The sequence below is a fragment of the Trachypithecus francoisi genome, unplaced genomic scaffold (genome assembly GCF_009764315.1).
Source record: "Trachypithecus francoisi isolate TF-2019V2 unplaced genomic scaffold, Tfra_2.0 Lachesis_group12, whole genome shotgun sequence".
In the NCBI taxonomy this organism is placed as follows: domain Eukaryota; kingdom Metazoa; phylum Chordata; class Mammalia; order Primates; family Cercopithecidae; genus Trachypithecus; species Trachypithecus francoisi.
In genome coordinates, this window is record NW_022681457.1 from 120,140,410 (window position 1) to 120,164,110 (window position 23,701).

Genomic DNA, 23,701 nt, shown 5'->3' on the forward strand with positions numbered 1-23,701 from the left:
CCCCCATGATCTCAGGGTTCTCTGCTCTGAGACAGCCCATTGGAGCCTGGCTGGGGCAGGGCGGGTGGGACCTCAGCCTGGTCGCCTCTGGCCACAGCGGGGCGCTGCAGGACAGCCAGGAGACCGGAGGGTGTTGACGCTCTCCCGGGAAACCATGGGCTATGCCTTCCGCAACCCACACGGGGCGGTCGCAGGAGCCCCTCCCAGGCCTGGGCCCTCCAGCCAGCCACATCCCTCCATCCCCCACCACCCACGAGGGAATCTGGGTCCCCAGGGCACAGCCGGTTCAGCCTCCAAGCTGCAGGCCAGTGTGAGTGTCTGTGTGTGTCTGAGAGGGATGCTGTGGGCTGCCTGCTTGATGGGGGAAGAAAGGGCTGTGTGGAGCTAGTTTGTCAGGTCAAGTAGCGTGGGGACCGGGAAGAGGGGAGTACCAGGGGCTGTTCCTGGAACTTCAACCTCAGAACTGAACCCCCCACCCATGGGCTAGGGTGGCTCCCCCGACCCAAGGGCCTGGCAGGTGCACTCGGCCCCCACCTTGAATGGCCCAGGTGTGAGAGGGTGGGCAGGGGTGTGGTCCTGGGTCCCACTGAGAGAGCTGCCTGGGCTGACGGGGGGGTGTGCCTTCCTGAGGGGCTCAGGGTTGGGAGGGGCAGAGGGTGGGTCTGGGCGTCCTATCGCTGGGCCCTGACCCCTCAGGCCACCGTAACCCTTCCGATGTGGGCACTCAGGGGTCAGGTGTTCTTAGAGGGAACTGAGCTGGGTGGGGCCACTGTCCCATTCTGCAGAGGAGCAGGCTGAGGCCTCAGAGGTGAACAGTGGGCTGGAAGTCAGCCTGGGACACCTGGTAGGCCCCACCCCACCAGTCCAGGATCCCCTCAGTTTTCACCCAGTGAGGTTCACTGACCCTGGGGTCATTGGGAAAGGGTGGAGGTGGCTCAAGGCTGGGCATGGGTAGCCACAGGGCAGGTGAACTGGCTGCCCTCTGTGCACTTACCACACTCCCCTACCCCCAGGTACTCTGAGGACCGGACATGGGCTCATCGGGGTCCCGGCCATGATGTCAGCCCAGGAGCTTGTGGCCTGCCTCTGCCGGGAGGGGGAGCAGCACCTGGCACTGGGGGAGCCGCCCCTGGCCACCGCCTTCTACCTGGCTGCATTCAGCTGCCATGCCCCCTCAGCTCTGCAGAGCGTGCGGACTGCCCTGACCCAGGCTGGGGAGGAGGCGGTGGTGGCCACCCTGGAGTCCTGGTGCCGCGGGGACAGCCAGATCCCCGCCATCCACTGGGACGGCATGGCAGTGGTCTCCCTGACAGGGTCACTGGCCTCTGCCTTCCTCAGCGCCCTCTGCCCAGACCACCCCTCTGCTGTCCTGCACCTGCTGGCACGTCTGCTGGCCCGCGGGTGCCATGAGGAAGTGGCACAGCGCTGCAGTGCCCTGCTGGACTCTCACACGCAGCAAATCCTGGAGCTGCAGCTGACCCGCGCCCTGGCCTGGGTCCTGTCCGGGGTGCAGGCAGCGGATGGTGTGGCGGCCTATCTCCAGGCCTTTGCCTCCAGTGCCGACCGGACAGTAGCTTTCATTCGCACCCACCAGCAGCCCTACCTCCCCCTGCTGCTCAGTGCTCTTCAGAACTACCTCTCGGGGCACCTGGAGGTTGAGCACAGTGCCGGCCAGTGGGACACCGGTGGCCAGCGACTCCTGGCTGCTCTAGACCCCAAGGGCACCCGGAGTGACACCCTGTCACCTGAAGCTCTGCTCCACAGCGGCAGGTATGAGGACTGCCTGGCAGCATGCAGCCAGGCCCTCGGAGCCCATCCCACTGGCAACGGACCCCAAGGTAGGAGAACGGCATGGCCCCTGCAGAGCCAGGGTGAAAGCTGCCCCCGCCACTCCCTCCCCACATAGTTATGTCCTGCCGTGATGGGGTGAGGCCGTGATGGAGCTGGGGCGCCTCAGTGACAAGAAAGTCAGGCCCTGCCCCTTTGGAGCACCCAAAGACACAAACAAAATGCATGCTTTAAGAAATGGGATGTGCAAGGTCCTGCTCCAGCCGGTGATCAGGGAAAGCTTCTCAGGAGAGGGGTCATTTAGGCTGAGACTGAGGGTTCCAGGCAGCAGAAGCAAAGTGCCAAGTCCTTAGGGGAGCAAGAGCTTGGGCTGCCCCTGCCACTGAGGGGGCCAGGGCGACTGTCGGAGGGAAGGGGAAAAGGGATGGGAGACTGCAGACGGCAGCTGTGGGGCTAGATCCTGCTGGCCTCCCAAGCCCTTGGATGTTACCCTCAGTCTGGGAGGCTGAGCTGTGGAGTGAGGAGCTCTGAGCTGCATTTTTTTTTTGAGGAGTTGTTTCATTCTTATTGCCCAGGCTGGAGTGCAGTGGGGAGATCTCGGCTCACTGCAACCTCCACCCCCTGGGTTCGAGATTCTCCTGCTTCAGCCTCCCGAGTAGCTGGGATTATAGGCACCCACCACCAATGCCTGGCTAATTTTTGTATTTTTAGTACAGACTGGGTTTCATCAGGTTGGCCAGGCTGGTCTCAAACTCCTAACCTCAGGTGATCCACCTGCCTCAGCCTCCCAAGTGCTGGGATTACAGGCGTGAGCCACGGCCCAGCCTCTGATCTGCATTTTCAAACTTTCCTCTGGCTGCTGTGTGCAGAATGTGCCAGAGGAGCCAGGGTAAGGACAGGACCTGCTGGGAGGCTGGGAGGCTGGGAGGCTGGGAGGCTGGGGAGCTGAGAGGCTGGGAGGCTGAGAGGCTGGGAGCCTGGGAAGCTGAGAGTCTGGGAGGCTGGGAGGCTGGGAGGCTGAGAGGCTGGGAGGCTGGGAGACTGAGACAATGGTTCAGGAGGGAGATGATGGGATTCAGATCAGGGAGAAAGAGTTGCAGAGACACCATGTGTCTGCGAGTTAGAAGTGACAAGATTGTGGATAGATTTAATGGTGGAGAGACAGGCACAGAGAAGAAGGGTCAGGAATATTTTCTGAGAGTTTGTCTTGAACAACTGAACTGCAGAGGGAAGCACAGATGGGAAAAGGGTATCAGAGGTTTAGACACTCCCAGTTTGAGACACTGCTCCTGCCTGGTCCCTTCACTGCCTCTCCCTTCTGGAGGAGCACCCGGGGGCCACAGCCCAGCCTCCTGCCAGCACCCGCCACCCTCGGATCCCCAAGTGCCTCATAGACGAGGCTGCGTCCCCACCCCAAAGGCTGCGGTTTGGATTCAGTGAACATGCGTAGCAAACCCTTAAAATAGTGTCACCCACTTAGTGCTTTACACACAGTCCTTTGAGCCCATCAAGCCTCATGTCATTAGGCAGCCGGACAGGTGAGCCCTGAGGTGAGAGGAGCTTAGTTTGAAAGGGGGATTTAGAGTCAGCACAAATAAGGCATTGAAAGTCAAGGCTCCTGATAGAGGCAGGGAGTGGGGCCACGAGACGTTCTGGAGCAGACAGGACCTCCTGGGCATGAGTGTGTCACAGGGCACTGCAGCTCCCTGCCCCTTCCTCATGCCCCACCCCTCCAGCCCCCATCCTAGGCCAGCAGACATCTGGAGGTGAGGATGGCAGTATTAGCTGCCATTTACTGAAGAGCTAGTGGGTGGGCCCCATTTGATGGGTTTGATATGCATAATCATGGAATCTGCAGAGCAACTACCATCCCCATGTGACACAGGGCTGCCAAGGGCACACGGAGTGCAGGCAGCTGAGACTTGGCCCCTGGGGTGCTCTTAACCGCCCTCCACACTGTGCTTCCCGGGAGGAGCAGCCCAGAAGGACAGGAAGAAGGAAGAAAATTCAGAGTCCACGGGATGACGAATCAGGGCCAGAAGAGGAGGGTGTTTGCAAGATAAAGATAGGTGGACAGCACTGAGAGCGGCCGCGATGTCCATAAGGAGAGGACAAGGAGCGTGCATTGGGCATGTGGTGCCAAGGTTCTTGGTGACCCCAACGAGAGGATGGGGCAGGAACCAGTTAGAGAGAGCTGCAAAGTGAGAGGGAAAATTTGTTTCTGGAAATATGCTAGAACGGATATGCCAAGATCCAGCCCCCACATTTCTAGTAATGTTACATTTCTGGTAATGTTGAGCATTACCAGAAAATGATCAACAAAGTTACACCAAATCCTGAGCTTCTGAGGAAGGAGGGGACCCCGGGTGCCCAGAGCATAGGCACTCAGGGGCTGGTGGGTGGGGGCCGTGCCCACAGCAAGGGGGCCCCGGGAGGGAGGGGGTCTTCCACTTTAAAGATCATGCAAGGGCACGAATTGAGGGTGGGGGTGGAGGTCACACTAAAATTCCCTGCAGAAATCCAGAACCCCCCAAGGGTTTCAGCCTTGGGGAACGTGAGGGAAGACCCAGCTCCTCCAGGAAGGCTACCAGAAGCTCGTCTGTGTCTGCCATGTCTCTGGAATGTACAGGGGACACCTGCACTAAGAATTGTGTATCCATTAGACCCAAGTCATTTAGGTCAAGGGACTCCCCATATCGCCACCAGCATAAGCATGGCTTACGATGAGAAGAGAAGAAATGAATTTTCCTATAACAGACTTTTTACAAATGTAGTTTCCTGCAACAAATGACCTTCCATCTGGAGGTTACTTTCCGAAGTCCTTGGAAACGTTGCACAAACCAGTCGCTCCATTTGTACTGCTGTGGCAGAATGCCATGGGCTGGGTGATCCATAATGAGTAGAAGTGAATGAGCTCCAGTTCTGGAGGCTGGAAGTCCAAGACCAAGTCCCAATAGGCTTGGGGATTCGGATTCCAAGATGGCTCCTTGAATGCTGCATCCTCACTTAGCAGAAGACAGAAGAGCAAAGAGTGAAAGGGGCTGAACTTGCATTAATCCCACCCAGAAGGGCAGAGCCCTCCTGGCCTAATCATCTTCAAAGGTCTGACCTGTCAATATCATTACAATGGCAGTTAAGTTTCAGCATGAGTTTTGGAGGGGACCTTCAAACTGTAGCAAAAGCCTTCTATCATCTGGGAACTTTCTTGTCCCTCTTTAGTAAGTAGATACACAGGGACACACAGTGCATGAGGATGAGATACAGAATAAATACCACTTCCACTCAAGGTAGCTGCTAAGTAAGCATCCAGGTACCATGATTTCCTATGTGCTTGTCTTCCAAAAGGACCGGGACAACCACTTCCGACTTGTTCAAGGTTCTTCATTAAGAGCTGCTGGGAAAGGTGACAAAGCATAGCCATGATTCCTGCATTCCTCCCAGCAAGAGACGGAGTCTGTTCTCCACACAGAATCTGGCATGGCCTTGTGCCTTGCTGGGACCAGTAGAATATGGTAGAAGTGATGGCTTGTGCTTCTGGTGCCCAAGCCTCAGAGGCCCCACAGCTTCCACCTTGTAATGCTTCCAGGGTAAGGAAGCTGGAATCATGACCAGTGAGAGAACACACAGACTCACAGGCTCACCTAACATCCATTACCAAGGCCCCGGACACATGAGTGAGGCCACCTTAGATTCTCTTGTCCAGTAAAGCCACTGGATGGCTGCAGCCATCTGAGCAACTCCTGGTAAGACCAACCAAAGAACTGTCCAGCTTAGCCCAGCCCAAACTGAGGAATAATTATGGGCAAATATAAACGGTTGGATTTTCCTTTTTGAGACAGGGTCTTGCTTTTTCTCCCAGGCTGGAGTGCAGTGGTGCGATCATGGCTCACTGCACTCAATCTCCCAGGCTCAAGCAATCCTCCTGCCTCAGCCTCCCAAGTAGCTGGGACTATAGGTACATACCACCACAACTGGCTAATTTTTTTTTTTATATTTTGCAGAGATGGGGTCTCACTATGTTGCCCAGGCTTGGTTGTTGTTTTAAGCCACTAAGTTTTACAATGGATGGTTATGCAACAATAGTTAGCTGAAATAACTGCTGACTAGGTCAAAACATCAGTTTTGATGCATGTTTTAGCCAATATTTGGTCAAACATTATAATATAGAACTTAAAAGTTTATGTTTCCAGAATTATATAATGTACAATATTAATTCTACATTAATTAATGGAATAAAGAAGAACATATTATCATTGCAGTAGGTTCAGAAAAAGTCTTTTATGATATTTAACATTCCCAGAATTTTAACAATCAAGAAACAGAAGAAAACTTACTTAATTGAAAAAAGATAATATCTACTCAAAACCTACCATAAATATCATACTCAGTGGTGACAATTGAGAAGCCTTCCATTTAAAATCAATTACAGCCGGGCGCGGTGGCTCACGCTTATAATCCCAGCACTTTGGGAGGCTGAGGTGGGCGGATCATGAGGTCAGGAGATCAAGACCATCCTGGCTAACACAGTGAAACCCCATCTCTACTAAAAATACAAAAAATTAGCCAGGTGTAGTGGCAGGCACCTGTAGTCCCAGCTACTCGGGAGGCTGAGGCAGGAGAATGGTGTGAACCCAGGAGGCGGAGCTTGCAGTGAGCCGAGATCGCACCACAGCACTCCAGCCTGGGCGACAGAGCGAGACTCACTTTGCCTCCAAAAAATAAATAAATAAATAAATAAAATCAATTACAAGGAGGCTGTGCACTCTCCCACTCTCCCAATTACTCATCATTGTGCTAGCGATCCTAGCCAATGCAATAAGGTAAGAAAACAAGACAGAACATGTAAGACCAGAAAGAAAGTCACAAAGTTATCATTATTCCAGGCAATATGATTAGCTACATATATAGAAATTCCAAAAGAAGCAACAAAAAGGTATTAGACATAGTAGCAAAATTTAACAAAATACGCAGAACATTATTTATATTTATAAACACCAGCAACAAATAGATGTTCTGTGATTTTAAAATATACCATTTACCACAGGACATAAAATGATTAAGTTCTTTTTTTTTTTTTTTTTGAGATGGAGTCTCGCTCTGTCGCCCAGGCTGGAGTGCAGTGGCCAGATCTCAGCTCACGGCAAGCTCCGCCTCCCGGGTTTACACCATTCTCCTGCCTCAGCCTCCTGGGTAGCTGGGACTACAGGCGCCCGCCACCTCGCCCGGCTAGTTTTTTGTATTTTTTAGTAGAGACAGGGTTTCACTGTGTTAGCCAGGATGGTCTTGATCTCCTGACCTTGTGATCCGCCCGTCTCCGCCTCCCAAAGTGCTATGATTACAGGCTTGAGCCACCGCGCCCGGCCTAAAATGATTAAGTTCTAAGAGTCATATGACTTTATGGAAAAAGTATAAAACTTTATTAAAAGATAATAAAGAATACCTATAGCCATGCCTCAGTGACTCATGCCTGTAATCCCAGCACTTTTGGAGGCTGAGACAGGAGGATCCCTTGAGTTCAGAAGTCTGAGACCAGCCTGGGCAACATAGTGGGACCTGGTCTCTAAAAACTTTTAAAAATACAAAAAAACTTATCTGGACACGTGGTGCATACCTGTGTCCCAGCTACTTAGGAGACTGATGTGGGAGGATCTCTTAAGCTTGGGAGATTAAGCAGTGAGCTATAATCACACCACTGCATGCCAGCCTGGGCAACAGCAAGATGCTGTATCAGAAAAGAAAAAATATCTATATAAATGGAGAGATATTCACTGTCCACAGAAGAAAAAGGAGGATGAGGAGGGGAAGGGAGAGGTAGGGGAGTGGGGATGTGGGACAGGGGAGAAGAGGAGAAGGAAAAGCAGAAGATGGAGAAAGAAGATGTGGCAGTTAGGAGGATTTGCTCTACCAGTTAATACGAAGCTATACTAATCAACATACAAGTTTATTGACTTCTATATATATCTATATATCAGGGATAGATAGAAAGACCAATAAAATGAATTAGAGAGCTCAGAAGCAGACCCACATTTATCTAAAACTTAACGGGTTACAGAGGAGTGTTGCAAATTTATAAGGAAAGAAAAGGAGCACTATTCAATGGATGGTACTCCACCTCTCACCTTGCAAAATAGTGAATTCCAGGTGGAAAGTGCTGCATTTTACAGTTTCTGAAAGAAAATATCTGAGAATGTCATTAAGATTTCTATGTACAGGTGGGCTTCTTAAGATACAAAACAGAATCAATAAAGAAAATTTTAATACATCTGATTAAACCAAAATTTAAAACCTCTATTTTGCCCATAACTATAGAAAATAAAAGGACGATCCACAAAAGGAGAAAAATGCTTGCAAAATATACAATGAGCAAATAAATTAGTATGCAGAGTATTTGAAGAACTCCTACATATCAATAAGAAAAAAAATTCAATACAAGGCTTGGCAAAAGCATTCCCCAAAAGAGGAAACACAGATGGCTAATAAAACATGTGAACAATATTCAGCATCATAGTAATGAGACAAATGCAAAATTAAAACAATGAGAAACCATTTTCCACCCACCAGATTGGGGAAAAAATTTAATAAGTGAACCTCACTAGTCATCAGGAAAATAGAAATTAAAACAATAATGTGATAGCGTTTACATTCCCCTCAGCCAGTCAAAAATTGTCTATCTAACAATAGAAGATCTGGCTTCAAGTCACTATGGAATAGCTTGCCTACATGTCCCAGAGATGATGATTATAAAAGCTGGATAAAATATAAAAAGTGACTATTTGAAGGCATGGATAAGTAACCCAATGCAGGCAGAAACCAGCAGTTGACTCCTGAACAGTGGTGTTGTGTGAGGTGAGATGTGCACCCTGCAGCTCTTCGCCCAAGAGGGCTCCTCAATCTATGAGTCACTGTTCAGCAGACACTGAAGTTCTCCTGGCTTGAGGTAGCATAGGACAGTTCAGGGCTGAGAAAAATGGATGGAAAGTTAGATGAAGAATCCCGAAAAAGGAGGGAGCCACAGAGTAGGTGCAGCCCCAAATCTGTGTATTAAATCTACTTAAATCTTCAGTCCACTGAACTGCACATACAGGGGAAAGGCTGGGTGGGCTGAAAGAGCAGGCACTGGAAGCTGCAAAAGCTAAATGAAGACTTCAGCAGTGTCTACCAAAAAACAATAGAATTTGGAGTTTAAACCCAGTCAATTTCACTGCTACTAAAACAAAACTCAGCCCTCTTCAGAGGAATATAATTGAATTCAGAGTCTCCACAAAGTGTCCGTCATGCCTGGTGTGTGGGAAGAAACTACTACTCATGAAAAGAGACAGGAAAATAAAATGTGAACTACAGTCAGGAGAAAAAGAAATCCCTAAAAACTGACTTCAGGAAAATATGCCTAATGAATGAACTGATGTGGAATCTTCATAGATAAATGGAAATAATATAAAGGAACCAGGCTGGGCACGGTTCCTTATAAAAAGGAGTGCCAGCACTTTGGGAGGCTGAGGAGGGAGGATCACTTGGGCCCAGGAGTTCAAGACCACCCTAAGTGACAAAGTGAGACTCCAACTCTACAAAAAATCCAAAAGTTAGCTGGGTACAGTGGTGCATGCCTGTAGTCCCAACGACACAGGAGGCTGAGCCCGAGGTCAAGGTTACAGTGAGCCGTGTTTACACCACTGCGCTCCAGCTTGGGTGATGCAGCAAGACCCTGTCTAAAAAAAAAAAAAAAAAAAGCATCTGGCAAATCGAGAGTTGAAAAGTGCAATAATTGAAATGAAAATATTAGAGACAGCAGAAGAGTCGGTGAACTTGAAGACAGAATAGAGATTACTCGATACGAAGAACAGAAGAAAAATGAACAGAGGTTGGGTGACCTGCGGACAATATCAAAAAATCTCGTACATATAACTGGAGTCTCGGAAAGAGAGGAGAGACCACCCTTTCACGTGGGAAAGTAAATAAGAGCCCCCCCATCACCCCCAGGCCGAAAGCATTCTCCCCTGGCTGCAGCTCCCTCGGATCCATGAACTTCTGCAAAACTCAGGGGTGGTGTTGTGTTCAAGGGTCAGTAGCTGACAGGAAAGGCTCAAAGTGTCTTTTACTTTGGCCACCAGAACTAGACAGAGTGACCTTGTGGCTGCTTGCCTGGCTAGGCTCAGGGCGCCAGACACTTTCTGCGCCGGACTCTGCGCTTACCACAAGGGCAGCAGGGCAAGGACCACACGGGCTTTGCTTCTGCACCCTGTGTGGTGTTTTGCCCTCTCCAGAGTCCTGTTTGAATGCAACGGATTGTTGCTATTGTGACTAGTGAATGGGGTTATAAGGAAAAGCTGTTTGAAAATTCTGAAGGAGTCAGTGCAGAAAGCGCTGAAGCAGAGGCTCAGAGGTCTGGGATGCACCCTGAGAACGTCCCTCCCCTGCAGCACCTTCGTAGCCTGTAAAAATAAGGGTGGGGCCACGACCTGAAGCCCGCCTGGCGGGGAGTGTTCCCTGCCTCTCTCAGTGGCCTGTGCACCCTGCCTGGGGCCCTTTTTGGGATGGGGCGGCTACACTTCTCTACCAGTTAGAAAGCCGCATTCTCGTTTGCTCAGACACGAAATGTAACACGGGGCAGGGGCGGGGGACGGGTGTAGGGGGAGGGTACCGCCCCTGACCTCACTGACTCACAAGATGCACCAGGCCCCTTGCAGGCACTGGATGTAGGTAGATCCGTTTAATCCTCACACCCTGCAAGCAGGGATCGTTATAACCCATTATAGTGCAGACCAGGGAACAGACGCAGGAGACTCCATAAATGCCCAGGTCCATCCTCAGTAAGCGGCAGGGCATGCATCTCCGGTCCTAGACCTAAGGGAAGAGCTCAGCTTCAGAGAGGGAAGCGCTGGGTCCTTACTTGGCCCAAAGAAGGCAAGAAACAAAGATGCCCAGGAATAAATGGCCACCACAAAGGTCATAGAGTTGTAGCCTCAGCTCTGCCCTGGGAGTGGAGGGACACTGATTCCCGGAGGAGGAAACTCAATTATAAAACCCGTTATTTAAATGTCAGGCAGGGGAAAGGCGTTGTAACTGAATTTGGTCTGCACTGAGCGGTGGGAGTGACTCTGAACCCACCCTGAGAACACAGGGTCGCTGGCAGGCAGGGTGGCTGCCCCCTCGCCGCTTGCCCAGCACGGTTCTCACCCTGACCCATCACTCATGGGCCTCGGGCCTCCTGCCAGCCGGTGCCATACCCAGGGCTACCCGGAGACTGGAGGGAGATGCCCTGGGCAGGAGCACTCACAGGCTCCTGAGTCCAAGCGCCGGACCTGGTGGGGACCTGCAGGTGGCACACCCCCGGGTAGTCAGCCCCCAGGCAGGACCCACGCCTCTGTTTCTCTCCGCAGGTGAGCGCCGGGCCACCCTGCTGGTCACCCGCGCGGCCTCGGCCTTCTTCCTGGACGGCCGGGCCCAGGACGTGTTTGGGGACCTGCAGGAGGCCTTCCGCGAGAGCCCCTCTGGGGCGCGCAGGCAGTTCCAGGCCGTGTTCTCCGCCCGGGACCAGGAGCGTGTCCGGGCTCAGGCGCAGGAGGTCGCGGACGTGGGCTTCGCCCGCTTCCAGGAAGCCGTGCGGAACCATCCTGAGTTCCGCGAGAACGCGGGCCGCGAGCTGTTGGCCCCGGTAACCCGCGCGCTCCGCGTCCTGCTTCGTCTGGCACCTACCGGGGCGCGACCCGCGCTGGGAGCCCGCCTCGCCGAGTGCCTGCTGCTGGCGGGGGACGCGACGCGCGCCCGAGCAATGTGCGAGCGCCTGCTGCGGCCCGCGCGCCCTGAGGACCCTGCCGGGGACCGAGCGGGGGACCGCGCGCCCCTCCTGGCTCTGCGCGGCTTCTGCGCGCTGCACGCCGGGGACTCGCGGCGCGCCCTGGAGGACTTCCAGGCGGTGGTGGAGCAGGGGGCGCCGCACCCGGGGGGCTGTGTGCGCGCGCTGTGCGGCCGGGGGCTGCTGCGGGTGCTGGCGGGCAGCGCATTCCTGGGCACGCTGGACTATGTCACCGCCTGCAGGCTGCGGCCCGAGGAGGCGCTTCTGGCCGCCAAGGCCTACGTGCCCTGGAACCAGCGGGGGCTGCTGCTGGCCGTGCTGCGGGAGGAGGCCCGTGGGATGCTGCAGCGATCGCCACGCGCCGGGCCGTCGAGAGTGCAGGGCCGGAGGGAGGCCGCGGAGACCGGCGGCCCCACCACGCAGGAGGGGTGAGGAGCCGCCCGGGCGCGCTGGGGCTGCTGCTTCTTGTGGGTCTCCTTCGAGGTAGCCACGGATGTTTCCTACCATTTTACAAAGGAATGAACGGAGGCAGCGTAACCTGCCAAAGCACCCGAGGCAGGTCTAGCTCCGCTGCTTCCACAGTAGGGGCGGCAGTCCCGAAACGGAAAGGAGAAATTAAAAGCCGCGGCTCACATTTCCTTCCAGGCCTTTCGTTTCGTGCATATAAAATAGTTCACCAAACCGAGTCTGTGCTGGACATGCGGTTCATTTGCTAATTTTCTTTTTCTTTTTTTTTTTTTTTGAGACGGAGTCTCGCTCTGTCGCCCAGGCTGGAGTGCAGAGGCCGGATCTCAGCTCACTGCAAGCTCGGCCTCCCGGGTTCACGCCATTCTCCTGCCTCAGCCTCCGGAGTAGCTGGGACTACAGGCGCCCGCCACCTCGCCCGGCTAGTTTTTTGTATTTTTAGTAGAGACAGGGTTTCACCGTGTTAGCCAGGATGGTCTCGATCTCCTGACCTCGTGATCCGCCCGTCTCGGCCTCCCAAAGTGCTGGGATTACAGGCTTAAGCCACCGCGCCCGGCCCATTTGCTAATTTTCTTACTCAATAGGTCATGACAGTTCCCTTTGTGGCTAAATGTGTTTCGGTCAGCACCGCCCTGACCTGAGCCCCTGCCACTACACCTTCCAGCAGTCTTGGGTTTCGTTTGTTTTATTTTGTTTGTTTGTTTTTTGTTTTTTGTTTTTTGAGATGGAGTCTCACTCTGCTGTCCAGGCTGGAGTGCAATAGCACGATCTTGGCTCACTGCAACCTCCACCTCCTGGGTTCAAGCCACTCTCCTGCCTCAGCTTCCCAAGTAGCTGGGATCACAGGCAAGCGCCACCATGCCCGGCTAATTTTTATATTTTTGGTAGGATGGGGTTTCACCATGTTGGCCGGGCTGGTCTCAAACTCCTGACCTCAAGTGATCCTCCCACCTGGGCCTCCCAAAGTGCTGGGATTCCAGGTGTGAGCCACCGCACCTTTGTTCTTAGCTGTAATCCATCGTGGGTAATGTCCTGTATCCAGAATGTTCTCTCCTTAAGACGGAGACAGGCATGCAGTTCCTGGGTCAGGGAGCACGGCCACTTGTAGGATCCTTGACTCCAGGAGCTGCCCTCCCCTCACCACAGTCTGGCCACCGCCCATCCCCCACTCACCCCGATGCTCATTTTGCAAATTCTTTGCCAGCCCCAAGCCCAGCGGGTGAATCCCTAGCTGCTTTGACTTCCCTCATCTAATTGCTGGGAGGTGGCAGGAAGGGGTTTCAGCAAAGTTAAAAGCACTGAGACAGGGGGCGTCATTGATGTCAACCTTCACCCCTAGGCACACACACAACACAACACATACATAACACACACACAACACACCATACACACACCATACACACCACACATACAACACACACCACACACACACAACACACACACACAACACATACATAACACACACACAACACACCATACACACACCATACACACCACACATACAACACACACCACACACACACACAACACATACATAACACACACACAACACACCATACACACACCATACACACCACACATACAACACACACCACACACACACAACACATACATAACACACACACAACACACCATACACACACCATACACACCACACATACAACACACACACACACAACACATACATAACACACACAACACACCATACACACACACATACAACACACACACACAACACATACATAACACACACACACACCATACACACACCATACACCCACACATACAACACACACCACACACACACACACACATAACACACACACAACACACCATACACACACCATACACACCACACATACAACACACACACAACACATACATAACACACACACAACACACCATACACACACCATACACACCACACATACAACACACACCACACACACACACATACATAACACACACACAACACACCATACACACACCATACACACCACACATACAACACACACCACACACACACAACACATACATAACACACACACAACACACCATACACACACCATACACACCACACATACAACACACCACACACACACACACACACACACACACAGAGTTCCTCTGCCTTCCAGGTGTTGGATTTGCATGGCTTTGATTTGCTGGTGGTGAGGAACTTTCATTATGTGATGGCATTTATATTTTTTCTCTGGGAGTTGTCAAATTTGAGGCTCTGGCCCCATTTTCCAGTGAGCGCTTATTAACATTCCCACGTGGACACAGGAACGTGCCACATGCAGCCGTGTGTTTTCTTTTTCTGCCTGCACGCACACCCCTGAGCCCAGCAAGACCAAATTGTTCGTCTGTGCTTTTGCAGAAAAGGAAACCGAGGCAGGGTCTGCTCAGGGTCAGCCCTGCCACTGTCTGTCTATACTGCCTCAATCCCACCTCCCACAGGGTGGGGGAAGGGTGAAGGAGGGCGTGAGGGCCGCGTGATGGGAAGGGCACCTTTGGCCTCTGGGGATGGCGTGGCATGAGGGTCCCTCCAGAGGGAGCTGCCCAGGCCAGGTGCAGGAGATGGGATTTCCCCACTGCCCAATCACCTGGGCAGGTGGAGGGGTTGTCAAAAGGGGCAGGCCCCTCTGAGCTGATCTCCACACAGGGACGCCCGCGGCGTGCACCAGCTGGCCACACTGCTGATGGAGCTGGATTCGGAGGACGAGGCCTCTTGCCTCCTGGCCGCTGACGCCCTGTACCGCCTGGGCCGCCTGGAGGAGACACACAAGGCCCTGCTGGTGGCCCTCTCCCGGAGGCCCCAGGCAGCCCCTGTGCTGGCACGGCTGGCCCTGTTGCAGCTGAGGAGGGGCTTTTTCTATGATGCCAACCAGGTGAGGAGGCCCAGAGCGTGAGAGAGGGCAGGTGGAAACGGGCCCAGCTGGGAAGAGGGCACAGGCCTCCGGTGGACTTGGCGCTGGACCTCGCAGTCTGAGCTTTGGACCAGGCGACTGCATTCAGCCCCAGCTCTGCACCTGCTGCAGGCCCTCACCTGTCTGACGCTCAGTCTCCTTATCTGGGTCCGGGTCCCATGGGTCGTCATGGAAATCGGCTGGGGCAGGTCCCTGGGGTCGGCAGATTCCCCGCATGCATAGCTGCTTTGTCGTACTTGCTTCCCCTGCGGTTATGAAGCAGAAGGGCCAGGAACCGACTGCAGGCCGAGCTTCTCTCCAAGTCTCTCACATAAACCAGGCTTGGATGCAACCCTGCCTTGGGGAGGGTAGCAGAGGGGCCCTCCCTTCCTGCCTCCAAGACCCCCGCTCCCAGGAAAGGCAGACCCTCACCTGCCTCAGGTGCTATCCCGGGTTCCTGTCTGAACTGGGGTCTAAAGGTTACGCTCTGGTGGGATTCAGGCGTTGGGGCCTGGGGTGAGGGCCTTGTCGCGCCTTCTTCCCCCTGGGGCCTGGTTTGGGTTCTGATCTCCTTGCTCAGCTTGGGGAACCCGTGTGCCCACCAGCGGCCAGCAGGGGGCAGCATTGGGCCTCCTTCGGATGGAGCCGCGGGGAGGGGAGGTTGTGGGGCGGAGGTCTCCCCTCGCTCAGAGACCTGGTCCTACTTGGCCGTGCTGGGCTTTTGCTCCGCGTCGTCTGAAGGACTCCCTGGTGCCTGTTGACTCTTCCTGACCTAAAAGCCCCTTCCTCTGCTTCTCATGGGGGCACGCCCATTCCTTGCTCCAGTGGGCCCACTGGGGCGGGGTCTCCACCACCATGGGACAGAGAAGTCCTAGGCTCAGGACCCTGAGAGCCCCAGCCCAACAGTGCCATGCAGCAGACAGACGCGGCTCCGACTGCAGCCCAGAGCAGGCTCACAGCTCCCCTCCCTGCCTACTCCTCTGCGCCAAGCTGGGGACACAGTCCCTGCCTGCTGTGGGACCCCCACCTATGGGGAGACAAAATGCCCCCAAAGGCTCAAAAGGCCACGCTGCAACACACAGCCAACCTCCTAGTTCTCAGATAGGGAGAAGCCCCCAGGCGTGTGGTCACAGCCAGGGGCTGGGGGAGGCAGCGAGGCAGGAGTACGGGATGATCAGGGTGGTGGCACTGGGTGGACCCTGAGGCAGAGAGGGTGGGGTGAGGAATTGCCAGGGGCATTGGCACTGGGTGAGCCCTGGGGCAGCAAGGGTGGGGCTGGGGGTGTTGGCACCAGATGGACCCTGGGGCAGTGAGGATGGGGTGGGGGATGGCCAGGGGCGTCGGTACAGAGAGGGCCCCAGGGCATCGGTCCCAAGGGTGTGGGCAGTGACTGTGGCACCCCTGCAGTTGGTGAAGAAGCTGGTCCAGTCCGGTGACACCGCCTGCCTCCATCCCACCCTGGACGTCTTCTGCCACGAGGACCGGCAGCTGCTTCAAGGCCACTGCCACGCCAGGGCCCTGGCCATCCTGCGGGCACGGCCAGGCGGGGCCGACAGCAGGGACCACACCAAGGAGGCCATCGCCTACCTCTCTCTGGCCATCTTTGCTGCAGGTAGGGGCTGCCCACCTGCTCCCAGGGCCCAGTCTTGTGCCGGGCACAGGAGACATGGGGAGCTTTTGCTGTGTTGGACAGTGGGGACACGCGTGCTCCCCAGGTGCAGGGGCCTCAGGAACACCCACGGGGTGGACAGGGCAGGGGCCACTCGCTGAGGGCATCTCGCCATCAAGGTGGGTGCACCAAGGCCTGAGACCGGCCTCTGCGACCTGGGGCCTGAGCTGGGACCTGAGCTGTGCCCTGCCTAGTGCCTGAGCTGCTGTCCCAGAAGCCTCAGCCCTGAGGGGAAAGGGCCCCTTTCCCAGTTAATGACAAGGAGACGAGGTTGCTGCTCCCCTCAGCCCTTCCTAGGAACAACGACTGAAGCTCCTCCCGTGCACACCTGGGCTCCCCACCCCGGGACACCCAGCATGGGGTGCTGCCTGCTTCTTGGAGTTAGTGCTGTTTTTTGGTGGGATCAAGTGTCTGGAGGGAAGGGGATGTTTCCCAGGACTCACAAGGATCTCCTGGGGTACAGGGAGTGTGAGAGCCTGGACCTAGATCAGGCTGCCACGTGGAACCTGGCCATGCACTTAGTGAGCACCCCTCACCCTCCTCTCTCAAAGGGGGATGGCCGAGTAGCCTCTGTGGGGTGGAAGTGGGATTCGGAGAGCTCATTCTGGGACAGAACCTGGCACGGGGAGCATGCCCTGTATGCGTTGGTGGGCGCACAGCCCAGAGCAGCCCGGCATGTTGTCCCATGTCCGTCACCGGACAGACACCCAGAAGGGGTACGATAATGATAACCTCTTTGGGGAGGGGTCTCTTATGCCCAGAATCCAGGGGGCTCCTCCTAGACTGCCCCATATCCAAGCCTCACACCTTCCTGCTGCTGCCACTCCAGGTCCCGCCCCAGGACCCTGACCCCCTGCCCTTGCCTGGCCTCAGAGGCAGCTGCAGTGCTCCTTCCCTTGGCAGCCCCCCAGCTGTCTACAGTCCTGGAGGGGCTCCTCTTGCCCCAAAGCCAAGGCCCCCAGGTCTGCCGTGACTGTCTCTGTGTGTCTCGGTGCCCAGTGGTCTGTGAGCTCCCCAAGGTGAGCCCTGAAGCTCATGCACCCTCTGCTCTCCCCGGGCTGGGCAGGAGGGACACTGGGGGAGGGACTCAGCACAGGCTCATCCCGACCCCATGCCATCTTCCTGCAGGAAGCCAGGCAAGTGAATCCCTCCTTGCCCGAGCCCGCTGCTATGGGTTCCTGGGCCAGAAGAAGACAGCCATGTTCGACTTCAACGCAGTGCTGCGGGCTGAGCCGGAGAACGTGCAGGCACTGTGTGGACGGGCATTGGTGCACCTGGCCCTAGACCAGCTGCAGGTGCCACCCCACTCCCCACCTGGGCCTGGGCAAACAGGGATGGGGGACCCAGGGAGTTGCCTTCCTCCACCCCAAGGAGAGATGGAGCCAGGAGGCCGTCCTGAGCAGCGAGATGCCCATCAAAACTTATGTTCCCATCCCCACCTGTACTGTGGCTCATGGGAGCCTGGTCCCCACAAACCCAGTTTCTGGGAATCCTGCCCTTTCGTCCTCCCAGCCTCAGTCTGCATGGATAGACGTGCGAGCCTTCAGAGGTACTAGGGGTCCTCCCCAGCTTAAATAATGCTCAGTGCATGCAGGGGTCCCTCTAGGGCTGTTGGCCAGGAGGTGTTCCCTCGGCTGCGTTGGTGGGGCTGCCTGGCCCCAGTGTTGAGAGGGTTTTGGAGTAAGTGCTGGCCTTGGTCAGCCATGTCTGCCACAGACAGGTGTGGGGATTCAGCCCCTGGACCCTGATCTGAGCTTCATTTACTCGCTCTTTAAGTTCGGTATCTATGCATTTAAGACTTTCTTCTGCAGAAACTGCTCCAATTTAAAATAAAAGTTGGGAGAGGGGCAATGGCAAGAAGACAGATCCCATTCAGCTGGGGGAGGCCTGTGTGCTGGAAGACAGTTTCTGTTCTGTTTGATTATGAGCATTCCTTGCTTGCAACTGCACTGCATTCTGTGTGGTCTGACTCTGAGGGACTCACACTGGACCTGTGTGCTCAGCCCAGGTCTGCTGCCCTGAACACTGTCCCTGGAGCCCAAAAGAGTTGGGTCCAGCTAAGCAACCTCAGCTGAATCATTTCACCTCCCCAGGCCTCAGTTTCCTCCTCTGTAAAAGGAGGAGGGGGCTAAACAACCAATGGATCACAGAAGAAATCACATGAGAAGTTAGACAATGCTTAGAGACAAGTGAAAATGAAAACAACACACCCCAAATTATGAAACACAGGGAAAGCAGTGCTGAGGGGGAAATGTATCGCTGTAAATGCTTCCATTAAAAAACAAGAAAGATCTCAAATCGGCAATCTAACTTTACAACTTAAGAAACTAGAAAAAGAACACATGAATAGAACGAAAAAGAAACAGAGAGAGATTACAGCAGAGATCAACAAAACAGAGGATCGAGAATAGAGAAAATCAATGAAAACAAAAGTTTGTTCCTTGAAAAGATAAAATTTGACCAACTTTTTGCCAGGTGGACTAAGAAAGAGAAAACTCAAATTATGACAATCAGAAATGAAAATGAGGTTATTATTACCAATGCTACAGAAATAAAAAGAATTATAAGATAGTAATAGGAACAATTGTAAGCCAACAAATCAGCTAATCTAGATGAAATGGACAAATCCCTAGAAACACAAAACCCACCAAGACTAAATCATGAAGAAACAGAAGATCTGAATAGACCTATAACTAGTGAAAAGATTGACTCAGTACTCAAAAATCTCCCAACAAAGAAAAGGCCAGGACCTGATGGTTTCACTGGTGAATTCCACCAAACTTTTAAAGAACTAACACCAATCCTCAAAGTTTTCCAAAAAATCAAAGAGGAAGGAACACTTCCTCACTCATTCTATGAGGCCGGCATTACCCTGATACCATAGCCAAAGACACTACAAGAAAACTACAGACTATTATCCTGTAAGAATATTTAGGCAAAAATCCTCAACAAAATACTAACAAAACAAATTCAGCAATTTGTTAAAAGGATGACACACATGACAAGTGGGATTTATTGCTAGAATGCAAGGATGGTTCAACATACAAATGTCAATTAATGTAATATACCACATTAACAGAATGAAGGGGAAAAAATGATCATCTCAACTGATGCAGAAAAGCATTTGACAAAATTCAACACCCTTTTATGATAAGAACACTCAACAAACTAGGAAGAGAAGGAAACTGCCTCAATATAAAATCCATATAAGAAAAACCCACAGCAAATATCATATTCATTGATGAAAAAGGAAAGCTTTTCCTCTAAGATCAGGAACAAGGCAAAGATGATCACTTTTGCACTTCTACTCAACATTGCACTGGAAGTTATAGCCAGAATAATTAGGCAAGAAAAAAATTACCAAGCATCCAAATTTGAAAGAAAAATAAAATTATCTCTGTTCTCGGATCTTATATGTAGAAATTCCTAAAGATTACACACACACACACACACACACACACACACACACACAAACCTGTTAGAACTAATAAATGAATTTAGCAAAGTAGCAGGATATGAAGGCAACACAAAAATCAGTTCCTTTTTTATACATTAATAATGAATAATCTAAAAAGGGAATTAAGAAAATACAGTCACCACTTGGTATCCACGTGGGATTGGTTCCAGGACAACCCTCAGATACCAAAATCCCCACATACTGAAGTCCTACAGTCAGCCCTGTGGAAACCCCAACCCCTAGATATGAAAAGTTGGCCCTTCGTATACGTGGGTTTCACATTGCAAGAATTGATCTGCATTTGACTGTGGATTCGGAACCCACCAATATGAAAGGCTGACTGTATTTATTGAAAAAAATTCACATAAAGTGGATCCACATAGTTTTAACCCATGTTCGAGAGTCAGCTATAATTCCATCTACAATAGCATTAAAAAGAATAAAATACTTAGGAATTAACCAATGAGGTGAAAGATTTGTGCAGTGAAAACTACAAAACATTGCTGAAAGAAATTAAAGAAGACATAAACAAAGGAAACACATTCCACGTTCATGTATTAGAAGACTTCATGTTGGTAAGATGTCAGTATTACCCAACTGATTCAATGCAATCTCTGTCAAAATCTCAATAATGCTTTTTACAGAAGCAGAAAAGATAAATTCTAAAATTCCTGTGGAATCTCAGGGGATTCCAAACAGCCGAAACAATCCTGAAAAAGAACCAACAAGCTGGAGGACTCACACTTCCTGATTTCAAAACTTACTACAAAGCTACAGTGATCAAAACAGTGTGGTACTGGCACAAAAACAGACACAGAGACCAATGGAACAGAATAGAGAGTCGAGAAATGAACCCACCCATATACGGTCAAATGATTTGACCAAGACCATTCAATGGGGAAGGGACGGTCTTTTCAACAAATGTTGCAGGGAAAACTATGCAAAAGAATGAAGTTGGACTCTTTCCTAACACCACATACAAAAATTAATTCAAAATGGATCAAAGACCTAAAACTATAAAATTCTTAGAAGTAAGCACAGGGGGAGGCTTCACAATGTTGGATTTGGCGATGACTTCTGGGCTACAACACCAAAGGCACAGGCAGCAAAAGAAAAAATAAAGTTGGATTTCATGAAAATTAATTTTTTTGTCCACCAAAGGACACTATTATAACAGAGTAAAAAGGCAACTGACAGGATGGAAGAAAACCACAATATTTGCAAGTCACATATCTGATAAGGAATTTCCAGAATACACAGAGAAGTCCTAAAACTCAACAACAATAAAGGCAAAATCCCAATTCAGAAATGAGCAAAGGACTTAAACAGACATTTCCCAGAAAAAGATATACAAATGGACAATAAGCACATGAAAAGATGCCGGACATCACCAATCATCAGGGAAGCACAAATCAAAATGACGAGATATGCCTCACGCCTATCAGGATGGCTACTACGAGGTTTTTAAAAAGAAAATAACAAGCACTAGTGAGGATGTGAAGAAACTGGAACCTTCTTCACTGTTGGTGGGAAGGTAAAATGGTGCAGCAGCTATGGAAAACAGGATGGCCATTTCCCAAAAAGCTAAAAATAGAACTACCAGCTGGGTGCGGTGGCTCACACCTGTCATCCCAGCACTTTGGGAGGCCAAGGCAGGCAGATCACAAGGTCAGGAGATCAAGACCATCCTGGCTAACACGGTGAAACCCCTTCTCTAATAAAAATACAAAAATTAGCCAGGTGTGGCGGCGCATGCCTGTTGTTCCAGCTACTCGGGAGGCTGAGGCAGGAGAATTGCTTGAACCCAGGAGGCGGAAGTTGCAGTGAGCCAAGATCACACCACTGCATTCCAGCCTGGGCAACAAAGTGAGACTCCAGCTCCAAAAAAAGAATAGACCTACCATATGATCAAGCAATTCCACATCTGGGTCTACATCCAAAAGAAATGGAGGCAGGGTCTTTTAGAGACATTTGTACACCATGTTCATAGATGGCATCATTGTTCACAAGAGCTTGGATGTGGAAGGCACCCAAGTGTCCACCGATGGATGGGTGGATAAGCCAAACATGTTCTATCCATACAATGGGGAATTATTCAGCCTTAAAAAGGAAGGGAATCCCGGTACACACTACAACATGGACGAACCTCGAGGACATTGTGCTCAGTGAAATAAGCAGCCACCACAAAAGGACAAACACTGTGTGATTTCCTTCTATGAGATTCCTAGAGTCATTGAATCACAGAGACAGAAACCAGAATGGTGGGTGCCTGGGACTGGGGGAGGGGAGTGGAGAGTATTTAATGGGGACAGAGTTTCACTTTGGGAAGATGAGCTAGTTCTGGAAAGGGATAGTGGTGACGGCCGCACAACATGAGGAATGTATTAAATGCCACCACAGTGTACACATAAAGATAATTAAGATGGTAAATGTTATGTTATGTATATTTAACCATAATAAAAACAAATTGGAGAAAGAGGAGGGTGGGTGCTGCCCCTCCTGGGGATCAGAGGAGGCACCCTGGGGATGTGCCAGGTGCTGCCCGGCCCCTCCCCTGCCTGTCTCCCCCCACAGTGCTCCCATCAACCTCGGGTGAATGCAGGTGGGGCGGGAGAGATGTGGCTGAACAGTGGTTCCTCCAGCCCATAAACACCCAGGACAAAAGGGATGTCCTCTGTGATCTGCTGGCCATGGTCTTGGGTACCAGCCTGAGCTGTCGACTCAACAGGATGCAGGGCAGGGGCAGGAGGGCTCCACTCCCAGGCCCATGACAAGAGGCTGTCACAAAGGAGACCTGCCCTGAGGCAGTCACAGCTCCAGGGCCCTGTACTTTCTCGCTGGAGGCTGCCAGAGACAAGGACACTTTCCAGCCAAGAGCAGTGTTGAAATTGGCTGTCTGCCCTGATGCTTTGCTGGGTGAAAGCACAGCACAGAGGCAATGTGCCTCCCAGGGTTTCTGATTTTCTTCAGGGCTGGAGTTCCAGGAAGCAAGGAGAAGCAATCCTAGAGGCCAGGGGGACGACAGTCTCCAGAGGCCATGCTTGCTGCTGCAGGGCGGGCTGCCAGCCCAGGGCACCAAGTTTCCCCCAATCCCACTGGCAGGCCTGACTTCCATGCCAGGCTGGGCCCCAGGGAGGGAGACATGCATTCGGGGCTGGGAGCCAGCTCTCTGCCTGCCCTTTCCTGCACTGGACAGACATCTGTGGCTGGCAGGGACACGCCCATTTAACAGCTGGATGTGGCCACAAGGGATCCTTGGAAACCTGCCTACAGGTGCTGGAACCTCCTCCAAGGGGTACCACGGGATCCTGTCCCTTCCTCCCGCTCTGTCCAGGGCCACAGGACCAGAGGCAGGGAAAGTCAGCCAGGACGTCAGAGGGCTGGCATGTGGGAGTGACGGTAGGAGCAGGAGCCCCTCACCCCATCATGCCTGTGAACTTGCACATCCAGGATGTGGGCCGATGCTGCGCCTCCCCCATGCCCTCTGCCTCTTCACCCTGAGAGGAGGACATGGCACAGGCTTGAGGCTGTGAGCGCTGAGTCAGCACTGGGGCTTAGCAGCGGGCCACTCCTCTTGGCCAACAACCCTGTCCTGTCTCTGAGCCTTGGTTTCACTCCAG

General features: G+C 52.5%; 1 protein-coding gene across 1 annotated transcript in view; it reads left to right on the forward strand.

Moving 5' to 3' along the window:
- The first annotated feature begins 1,019 nt into the window (after positions 1–1,019).
- TTC34 (tetratricopeptide repeat domain 34) overlaps positions 1,020–23,701 on the forward strand; it is a 35,681-nt gene continuing 12,999 nt past the window's right edge. The window contains exons 1-5 of the mRNA XM_033228632.1: positions 1,020–1,838; positions 11,166–12,009; positions 14,712–14,937; positions 16,363–16,567; positions 17,753–17,919. Of these exons, the coding sequence (XP_033084523.1) occupies positions 1,055–1,838; positions 11,166–12,009; positions 14,712–14,937; positions 16,363–16,567; positions 17,753–17,919 (2,226 nt within the window). The 5' untranslated portion in view covers positions 1,020–1,054. The remainder of the gene's footprint in view (positions 1,839–11,165; positions 12,010–14,711; positions 14,938–16,362; positions 16,568–17,752; positions 17,920–23,701) is intronic.